General features: G+C 41.0%; 1 protein-coding gene across 1 annotated transcript; it reads right to left on the bottom strand.

Moving 5' to 3' along the window:
- Positions 1-640: 640 nt before the first annotated feature.
- chmp1a (charged multivesicular body protein 1A) lies at positions 641-9,736 on the bottom strand. The gene is made up of 7 exons (XM_021595259.3): positions 9,553-9,736; positions 8,910-8,929; positions 8,739-8,816; positions 7,808-7,954; positions 7,492-7,620; positions 4,124-4,320; positions 641-3,876 (listed from the first exon to the last, which is right to left on the bottom strand). Exons 1-7 carry the CDS (start codon positions 9,557-9,559, stop codon positions 3,855-3,857), a joined length of 600 nt encoding a protein of 199 aa, XP_021450934.1. The 5' UTR covers positions 9,560-9,736; the 3' UTR covers positions 641-3,854.
- Between the last annotated feature and the right edge of the window lie 1,437 nt (positions 9,737-11,173).

Below are 11,173 nucleotides of genomic sequence, written 5' to 3'. Positions count from 1 at the left end.
AGTCTATGAGACCATGCTGCAACGGAAGCTTGATGAGCCACTACAGGAACATGTTTCACTATCAAATTCTCTTAATCTTTGGACCGCTGCATATTTGATCACTGACCAAAACAGAGTGACCATGAACACACACATTGCACGGTATCCAGTTCCAGGTCGCTGCTAAGACGTTCGTACACAACAAATGCAATTGTGAAATTTGATACCACCATTCGTATGATGTAACAGCAAGGGCACATCACATAAGATTAATGGATTCATAGCATGAAGTGTCTTACCTGACTTTTTAATAGGTTAAGTGAGTCCAGTCATCATTTTTTCTGAGAAAGCTATTCAATCGATCATAGTGAGTGTAGCTACTTTCATAGTATTGATAAAGAGTGCAGTTATCTATTGTGCAGTATGTGGCCTACTTTGACTCATGACTCACGAGGTTTCAAGAAAAAAGGGAGAGGTCTGGTCTTCTGTGAAAGCATTTAAGCCAACAACCTGCTGAACTGGAGAGCTCTCCAGACATTTTGCAGAGTGATAGTTGTTAAGAGCCACAGGGCAGATAACATACCTCACAAAAGACAAGAGGAAAAAAAGCCTCTGTTAAGATTCCATACACACCTAGTGCCTTCAGAAAGTAATCACACCCTTTAATTTTTCCACATTTTATTGTTTTACAGCCTGAATTTAAAATGGATTAAATTTAGATTTGTCATTGACCTACACACAATAGCCCATAATGTCAAAAGTATAATTATGTTTTTAGAAATGTTTCCAATTTAATTAGAAATGAAAAGCTGAAATGTCTTGAGTCAATAAGTATTCAGACCCTTTGTTATGGCAAGCCTAAATAAGTTCAGGGGTACAAATGTGCTTAACAAGTCACATAGGAAGTTGCAGGGACTCACTGTGTGCAATAATAATGTTTAACATGATTTTTGAATGACTACCTCATATCTGTACTCCACACATATAATTATCGGTAATGTCTCTGAGTCGAGCAATGAATTTCAAACAGATTCAACCTCAAAGACCAGGGAGGTTTTCAAATGCCTCACAAAGAAGGGCACCTATTGGTGGATGGGTCAATATAAAAATAAGCAGATATCGAATTTCTCTTAGAGCATGGTGAAGTTATTAATTACACTTTACATGGTATATCACTACAAAGATAGGCATCCTTCCTAACTCAGTTGCCGGAGAGGAAGGAAACCACTCAGGGATTTCACCATGAGGCCAATGTGACTTGTTTAAAACAGTTAGTTTAATGGCTGTGATAGGAGAAAACTGAGGATGGATCAACAACATTGTAGTTACTCCACAATACTTACCAAATTGATAAAGTGAAAAGAAGGAAGCCTGTACAGAATACAAATATTCCAAAACATGCATCCTGTTTGCTATAAGGCACTAATGTAAAACTGGAAAAAAAAATGTGACGAAGAAATTAACTTTATGTCCTGAATAAAAAGTGTTATGTTTGGGGCAAATCCAACACATCACTGAGTACCACTCTTCCTATTTTCAAGCATGGTGGTGGCTGCATCATGTTATGGGTATGCTTGTCATTGGCAAGGACTAAAATGAAACAGGAGAGCTAAGCACAGGCAAAATCCTAGAGGAAAACCTGGTTCAGTCTGCTTTCCAACAGACACAGAGACAAATTCACCTTTTAGCAGGACAATAACTTAAAACAGAAGGCCAAATATACACCTTAGTTGCTTACCAAGACGGCATTGAATGTTCCTGAGTGGATTCAGGCTGTAACATAACAAAGTGTGGAATAAGTCAAGGGGTATGAATACTTTCTGAAGCCATTGTAGACAATTTAGACCCTTGTTTCAGTATGACCATGGGGAGAAATTAGGTTTACTTTGAAGCTGTACAGTAGGCATGTACAGTATAAGAAGTCTGTCTCTGACATCAACAGTTACCTACATGACCTGTTTACACCAGATGAATGCATAACATAAACAATCTTCACTGACGGCAAGCATGTTATATAATCTGAAAGGCTAATAATAATGACCATCCCTCCCCACAGAAAAGGAAGCAAAATAATTGCGTGAAGCAGCACTAAAGAGAAATGTTCACAGCATCACAGATCATTTTTTAACAGCAAGAACTCTTCAGTATGTGAGCTTATTTTGGCAAAAAGTAAAACATGCATTTGAGGATGTGTTGAAACAGCACCCACAGTCTGATGGTTGAACTCATGTCGTGGTTACATAGTTTCCTGGTTACAAATGCTGCAACCATAGGATAATCCAGAAGTCTATCAGTTTGCTTGTGGTGCCATATGCTGCTGTCATTTCCTGAGTGTTGAAATAACAAAATGTTCATATCAGATGGCTAAATATACCAAAATACTGCAAAACTTGCATAACTTTGAGTATTAATAACTATTCCCATGTAAAATAAAAGAAAGGAATGTATTCCCAAAATGTCTTCGCTACAGAAGCCAAATCTCTGGTTTGTATGTGATGTGGACAGAAAGGGGACATCCTTGTTATATGGCAACATAATTCAAGAGTTCAGGACTATAAGGTTCTATCTGCACTTGTCAAAATGTTATTGACATAGCCTTGTTCGGTTCAATGTTCTCTACTCTAAATACCACAATTCATGTTTTTAAATTCAAAAGAATACAAGATAAAAAAAAATTGCTAACACACTTCAAACCAAAGAGGGTTCAGAACTTTAAAGCCAAGTATCTCAGAATATTATTTTGGCAGATAGAACTTTATAGTCCCAAACCCTCAATATTAAAATCTTACATAGGACCAATCACTATATGTCTAACTACATACATCCAGGCACTGAGAAGAAGACCTATGCATACCCCTGCATCCCAATAAGGCACACACATTCAAAGCAAAATAACATAGGCATGAATTAGTAATATATTTTAACAGAAATAATCAGGAAAACAAAAAATATGACTGAGAATTGTCCTCCCTCTATATAGAAATAATGACATTATGTCAGATGATTATTTCTTTTAAGAGTTGGGAGAAAGCAGTAGACAATAGTGTCTTAATTTTGTTTGTTAGTGTTGTCAATACAGTGTGTCAAGAGATGACTGTGGTTTAGTGCTAAACAGAGTGCAAACTGGGAAACATCAGAGCACTAAATAATATTCTCCATTCAAGTCAATGATTTGTCCGTTCTATTCATTCTATGTATATTCATTTAATCTTATCTGATAGGTAAAATCCAGATAAATAACTTTTGGGGGTCCAAGCTTCAATATATTACACAAACGTGTGTTTTAAAACACCCTTTTCCAATATACTATTTGGACATTTTACAAAACTCTTCATGTTCTCAGGAAAACCCTCAATTCAAATATAAATCCAAAAATGTCATGTGACAATGTACTGAAATTCACAAGTACAACTAACCAAGGGGGATATTTTTTCTCTCTGCATTGTTGGGAAGGGCCCGTAAGTAAGCATTTCACTGTATAGTCTACACCTGTTGTTTTACGAAGGATGTGACAAATAACACTTTATTTTGATTTGAGGGATCCCTAATTAATATAAGACAATGAGTGAGAGATGGAAAGACTGATATGGGAAAAGGAAAATGAAAGGTGGGGAAAAAAAGAAGTGCAACAGAAAAAGACAGACAGACAGAGACAGAGGAGGAAGAGAGAGAGGAAGAGAGAGACCCATGCCTGCTCAGGTGGTATTTTCAGCACCACAGTGCGAGTGTGTATATAAATAGACGTGAGGACGGAAATCAATAGGCTCATTAGGTCCTCACGGTATGAACAGTTTGATAGAATCACACAGCTCCCAGCTGTTTGTTTCCAAGCGGTTGTCAAGCCTCCTTCTGTCTCGCAAATAGTTGAGAGATGTTCAGTTCCGCAAAGCAGCCAACCTGCAATGTAAATAAAAGTGTAATTGTTGGTTTATATGAAAATCTTTGGTCTATGTGCATGTTGATCATTGGAATATCACTATGCATAATTAAAAAGGGGATCTATCATAGCACCAACACATCCAGACAGAATCTACACTACTTTACAGTCAAATAATTTGAGAATAGTTTGTCAACACATTTCCTTAATTTAGAAAACAAGCCAAATGTCCCACAGTAACCAGTGAATGCTGCATTGTTAGGGTACCTGCGAGACAGCTGGTCCTCCTTCTCCTGCTGTGAGCGTGAGGAGCTCTCTCCCAATGAGGTGGCTCCTGCAGGCAGCTGGCTGAGCTGGTCCATCACCTCCAGACCACTCTCTTCTGCTATCTGGACGATGAGGTCATCCACCTGGTCCTGGGGCGTGGTCAGTGTGGTGGCCGAGCTCATAGAGTCCTCCATCACCTATAGGCGAGTGGGTTTATGTTGTTTCACAATTAATGCAATTATCCAGAAGGGTACAGTAATGCATGTTGAGATAAAGGGTTTAGTGAACTAGGAAAACTAGAACTAGGAACTAAGAAATTAAATTGATTAGGAGTACAACCATTATGTATACTGAACAAAAATGTAAATGCAACATGTAAAGTGTTGGTCCCATGTTTCATACGCACAAAAAGCTTTTTTCTCTACATTCTTTTTGCACAAAATCTTTTACATCCCTGTTAGTGAGCATTTATCCTTTGTCAAGATAATCCATCCACCTGAAAGGTGTGGCATATTAAGAAACTGATTAAACAGCATGATCATTACATAAGGCGCGCACATTGTGCTGGGGACAATAAAAGGCCACTCCAAAATGTGCAGTTTTGCCACACAACATAATGCCACAGATGTCTCAAGTTGAGGGAGCGTGCAGTTGTCATGCTGACTGCAGGAATGTCCACCAGAGCTGTTGTTCATTTCTCTACCATAAGTTGAGAAATTAAAACGTTTTAGAGAATATGGCAGTACGTCCAACCGGCCTCAAATCAAAATAAAGTTTATTTGTCACGTGCGCCAAATACAACAGTGAAATGCTTACTTACAGGCTCTAACCAATAGCGCAAAAAAGGTATTAGGTGAACAATAGGTAAGTAAAGAAATAAAACAACAGTAAAAAGACAGGCTATATACAGTAGTGAGGCTACATACAGACACCGGTTAGTCAGGCTGATTGAGGTAGTATGTACATGTAGATATGGATATGTAGATATGGTTAAAGTGACTATGCATATATGATGATCAGAGAGTAGCAGTAGCGTAAAAAGAGGGGGTGGCGGGTGGGACACAATACAGATAGCCCGGTTAGCCAATGGGTGGGGGCACTGGTTGGTCGGCCTAATTGAGGTAGTATGTACATTAATGTATAGTTAAAGTGACAATGCATACATGATAAACAGAGAGTAGCAGCAGCGTAAAAAAATAGGTTTGGGGGGGGGTTGGGCACACAATGCAAATAGTCCCGGTAGCCATTTGATTATCTGTTCAGGAGTCTTATGGCTTGGGAGTAAAAACTGTTGAGAAGCCTTTTTGTCCTAGACTTGGCACTCCGGTACCGCTTGCCATGCGATAGTAGAGAAAACAGTCTATGACTGGGGTGGCTGGGATCGTTGACCATTTTTAGGGCCTTCCTCTGACACCGCCTGGTGTAGAGGTCCTGGATGGCAGGCAGCTTAGCCCCAGTGATGTACTGGGCGTACACACTACCCTCCGTAGTGCATTGCGGTCAGAGGCCGAGTAATTGCCGTACCAGGCAGTGATGCAACCAGTCAGGATGCTCTCGATGTTGCAGCTGTAGAACCTTTTGAGGATCTCAGGACCCATGCCAAATCTTTTTAGTTTCCTGAGGGGGAATAGGCTTTGTCGTGCACTCTTCCCGACTGTCTTGGTGTGTTTCGATCATTCTAGTTTGTTGATGACGTGGACACCGAGGAACTTGAAGCTCTCAACCTGCTCCACTACAGCCCCGTCGATGAGAATGGGGGCGTGCTCGGTCCTCCTTTTCCTGTAGTCCACAAGCATCTCCTTAGCCTTGGCTACGTTGAGGGATAGGTTGTTTTTCGTGACACCACACAGCCAGGTCTCTGATCTCCTCCCTATAGGCTGTCTCGTCGTTGTTTGTGATCAGACCTACCACTGTTGTGTCGTCTGCAAACGACACAACAGAGGGAGGTGTTTAGTTCCAGGATCCTTAGCTTAGTGATGAACTTTGAGGGTACTATGGTGTTGAGCTATAGTCAATGAATAGCATTTTCACATAAGTGTTCCTTTTGTCCAGGTGGGAAAGGGCAGTGTGGAGTGCAATAGAGATTGCATCATCTGTGGATCTGTTTGGGCTGTATGCAAATTGGAGAGGGTCTAGGATTTATTGGATAATGGTGTTGATGTGAGCCATAACCAACCTTTCAAAGCACTTCATGGCTACGGCCGTGAGTGCTCCGGGTCTGTATCATTTAGGCAGGTTGTGTTCTTGGGCACAGGGACTATGGTGGTCTGCTTGAAACATGTAATCCGTCTGGCCCCGCAGCCTTGTGTATGTTGACCTGTTTAAAGGTCATCCTCACGTCAGCTATGGAGAGCGTGATCACACAGTCAAACCGGAACAGCTGATGCTCTCGTGATTGTCTCAGCGTTGCTTGCCTCGAAGCGAGAATATAAATGATTTAGCTCGTCTGGTAGGCTCGTGTCACTGGGCAGCTCACAGCTGTGCTTCCCTTTGTAGTCTGTAATAGTTTGCAAGCCCTGCCACACAAGACGAGCATCGGAGCCGATGTAGTATCGACGCTTTGCCTGTTTGATGGTTCGTCGCAGGGCATAGCATGATTTCTTGTAAACTTCCGGGTTAGAGTCCCGCACCTTGAAAGCGGCAGCTCTACCCTTTAGTTCAGTGCGAATGTTGGCTGTAATCCATGGCTTCTGGTTGGGGTATGTACGTACAGTCACTGTGGGGACGACATCCTCAATGCACTTATTGATAAAGCCAGTGACTGATGTGGTGTACTCCTCAATGCCATCGGAAGAATCGCGGAACATATTCTAGTCTGTGATAGCAAAACAGTCCTGTAGTTTAGCATCTGCATCATCTGACCACTTTTTTATAGACCGAGTCACTGGTGCTTCCTGCTTTAATTTGTGCTTGTAAGCAGGAATCAGGAGGATAGAGTTGTGGTCGGATTTACCAAATGGAGGGCGAGGGAGAGCTTTATACACGTCTCTGTGTGTGGTGTACACAACCGCAGACCATGTGTAACCACACCAGCCCAGGACCTCCACATCTGGCTTCTTCACTTGTAGGTTCTGTCTGTAATAAAGCCCTTCTGTGGGAAAGAACTAATTCTGATTGGGTAGGCCTGGCACCCCAGTGGGTGGACCTGACTCTCAAGTGGGTGGACGTATGCCCTCCCAGGCCCATCCATGAATGCGCCCCTGTCTATTTGTTTAACCCATAGATTAGGGCCTGATTAATTTATTTCAATTGACTAATTTCCTTCTATGAACCTTAACTCAGTAAAATCTTTGAAATTGTTGCATGTTGCATTTATATTTTTGTTTAGTATTGATGAGGAACATTTTCTATAAACTTGTGCCACTCACTGAGGTGTGAACATCCAGGTTCTGGACCTGTGTCTCAAACTTGTCCATAACAGCAGACACCTTCTGCAGGTCCATGGAACCCAGCGCTTTGTCCAGTGCCTTGGTGACCTGCGTCATATTCTTTGTGACCTAGGGATATAAAACACAGGAGTGCTACACACAAAGGTAGGACAGAGAGTGCATCTCTATGAAAGTAGCCAGTAGCGAGGATGGCTGAGATTGGGGGTCAAGAGAAAAGATGACAATGACTAATGTGAGACACACAATTGGATGATATTAACATATGATTATGATTAGGCAGAGGGAATAGACTCACCGCTTTCATAGTGACAGCAGTCTGGACCTTGGAGGCAACAGCATCAACACGGGATGCCATGCGCAGACAATTAAGGCCCTCGTTCTTCTTACGGATGGCATTCTCTGCATATACTCTGGCAACTTCCACATTCTTCTGCTGAAGAGCCTGGTGAGACAAACATACACACTAAAAGTCAGTTCAGTTGCCTATGAAAACAAGTTCAGGGGCTGCATGTGTAACAGTAGGAATACTGATCTAGGATCAGGTCCCCCCCCCCCTGTCCATGTAATCGTATTCATTGTGATCTAAAAGGCTAAACTGATCCTAAATAAGCAATCTCTGCTCTGAGACGTTTGATACATATGGCCCCTGGTCGTCTGTTTAAATCCTTAGGGCAGTAATGGACTGGTGGAGCCTCAACCATGATCTTCCACTGCCACCTACTGGTTAATGTGCTGCACACATCTTTAGTCGACCTGTCCAGTCAGACACCAACTGAACATGTAAGGCATATGCCTAATAATTATTCAGTTAAATTAACTATTTAATGACACGAATTTCAACAATAATGTTGTTTATACGCTATTGGGATAGACTGACTGCTGATCCTGTATTACCACAGGAGGATTATGGCACCTTAATTGGGGAGGATGGGCTTGTGGTAATGGCTGAAGCGGAATGGTATCAAATACATCAAACATGGTTTCCATGTGTTTGATGCCATTCCATTTGCTCCATTCCAGACATTATTATGAGCAGTCCTCCACTCGACAGCCTCCACTGAACAATAAATACCACACCCTGTATACCCGTAACCCGAGTCCCGTTCAGTAGGGCCCAGTGTACACCATACATATAGCTAAATGTTTTGCATCAGAAAACAAAAATCTACTACACACAACCATGTTCAAGCCTACATTCTTTCTCAGAAAGCCCTCCCTTTACTCACCTTTTTAACTTTGGCTTGCTCGGATTTTGAATCTTTCTCTGCCTTTTTGGCAAGTTTTTCGAGCTGTTTTGCTGTAAACTGTTAGAGAAGTATAAGCAGACATTTTAAAGTGTAAAATGTTTATTAACTATGTTTAAGCTCTACAAAGACAATGGCTAATTTCTTATATACCTTCAGTTGGAAGAGTGTGTCTGAAAGAAAGAAAGAAATAATAAAATTAGATGAAAGGGGTGATAGATACACAGATACAGCCCAGTGCATTGGGCCTGGAATACTTTGCACTGACAGTGTGCAATGACGACTATGACAGACTGAGGGCAACTAGCTAGTGATCTCGGAGTCTGAATCAAAATCATATAATTGTATAAGTTGTCCACGCGTTCTGATAATTTCAAACTCTACACTACTCCAATGGCGATAACACGCGTAATGCTAGCCACCTAACTACAAATAAATGAAAACGGGAAGTTAGCTATCTATCTAGGCATCCAGACAGTTTAGAAAAATCATCTCTTCAATCCCCATGTTGCTAACCTTACTCGTCTAAACCTTTTTTTGAATACTCGTCTAGCTTCTGGTGACATCTGACATTGCAGTGAGATTTTAATAGCTAGCTACAAAACGTGTATATTTGGTCAAATCTAATATAAACTAATATTAGGCTAGTAGCAAGCTATCATAACATTTATCTTATCGACTGGCTGCCAAGCTTTTCCTTTATGCTAGTTTATGTCGGCTAACTAGCGTTATAACGCACGACATAGATCAAAGTAAATTGACAATCTCGTCAAATAAAAAGTCGAAAACGACTTACCATCCATATCAGCGTGCCTTCACTTGACCCAAAACATGTGTTTTAGTTTGACAACGAGCTAATTTCCTTAATGTTTTTGATATTCTGTTTTTGTGATGAGTCTTTCTTTCCCCAAATGAGGTTAGCCAAAGCCACGCCCCTTTCCGCTAGCGGCGTATTCCAGCCTAAATACGTCCACGTCATTGGTCAAGCGCATGAGAGCGGTGATTGGATAGATTCAGAGAACCTCAGCCAGGCGCTTACAGTCAAAAGCGTGCTGTCAAAAAGCACTAGTTACCGTTGCTAACAACAACATATGAGAAGAATGAACATCAATATCGCCACAGCCAGTAGCGATATTAGGATGTAAATATTGGTGGGGCAAACTAAAAAATACAATTTTAGATGCATGACAGCAAAGCCACAACACAACACTAAAAAAACATGAATTTCACTGTAACGGTGACAAACGGTTAGTGCCTACATAAAGCTGTCCCTAAAGCACAGATTTCTTTTCAGCACGATGGAGGGAATCCTTACCACTGGTACACCAGGCCGTCAGTAGGGTCTTGTCTGGCAGCGAAACAATTTATTCAGCCTCATTTACTGCCTTTTTTAAAAACATAGCTGATATGGCTGACTTTGTTAAATAAATGTGGTTTCTACTGACAACTGAGATGTACTATGGCATAAGGCCCTGGGGATGACGAGAAGATAAAAGGCAATCCCTCATTTCGATTAAGACATTAATGAGAGAGCTAGGATGGACGTAGTCAATATAACTATTTCTTCAGCACTTTTGAAATGTACAGCAACAGAATTCAGAACATGGATTCAGAACATGGGCGTTCTTACAGTATTCTCCTTGTACACCAAGTCAGAACCGTGGGATAAATAAAGGAGGCATGTAAGCAGACAATGAAACGCCTTACAATATTTGATGATTACATTTCTCTAAAACAGACTATAGGATACATGTGCAGCACCAAGTCATAACAGTAGGCTACGTTATGAGGGGAAAGGGGACCAAATTATTAGGGTGAGTGAGGCACATGGGCTACTAACAGCTACACAACATACACTTAGTACTACTTTCTTAGCCATAGTATACATATCTCCCTGGCATATTACATAATTTATGCCGCAGCATACAAGACATTTCTGGACTCACCGTTGTTGTGCTGTGCTCACTTGAACAAGAAGGCGGCACGGTGGTCCAAGTTGTGGGCAAATTTTGAAATTCAACTTTGTCATCAAAGTCTGACATTCTCTGGATTTCTGGTGCGTTTAAGACAACTGGGAACTCTGGGGGAAAACAAGGTTGAATCATGACGTCAGTGATCTTCTCATATGTATATAGTGTATTCTATTCTACTGTATTTTAGTCAATCCCACTCCGATATTGCTCAATCTAATATTTATATATTTCTTAATTCTATTCTTTTACTTTTAGATTTGTGTGTATTGTTGTTAATCGTTTTAAGATACTACTGCACTGTCAGATACTACTGCACTGTTGGAGCTAGGAACACAAGCATTTCGCTACACCCGCAATAACATCTGCTAAATATGTGTATATGATCAATAATATTTGATTTGATTTGATTTAGAAAGAAGCCCGAGTTCCCGACTTGGAATTCCA

This window comes from Oncorhynchus mykiss, chromosome 1, assembly GCF_057628025.1.
Source record: "Oncorhynchus mykiss isolate SJ-2025 chromosome 1, ASM5762802v1, whole genome shotgun sequence".
NCBI lineage: Eukaryota > Metazoa > Chordata > Actinopteri > Salmoniformes > Salmonidae > Oncorhynchus > Oncorhynchus mykiss.
Note: the sequence above shows the minus strand (reverse complement) of the source record. Positions and strands in the feature narration are given on the sequence as shown.

Excerpts from the sequence above, each read along its gene's own strand:
- chmp1a (XM_021595259.3), bottom strand. Across the intron at positions 7,955-8,738 it reads AGCAAGCCAAAGTTAAAAAG|GCTCTTCAGCAGAAGAATGT; the intron begins GTGAGTAAAGGG and ends TTGTCTCACCAG. Across the intron at positions 4,321-7,491 it reads ACCTGGATGTTCACACCTCA|GTGATGGAGGACTCTATGAG; the intron begins GTGAGTGGCACA and ends ACTCGCCTATAG.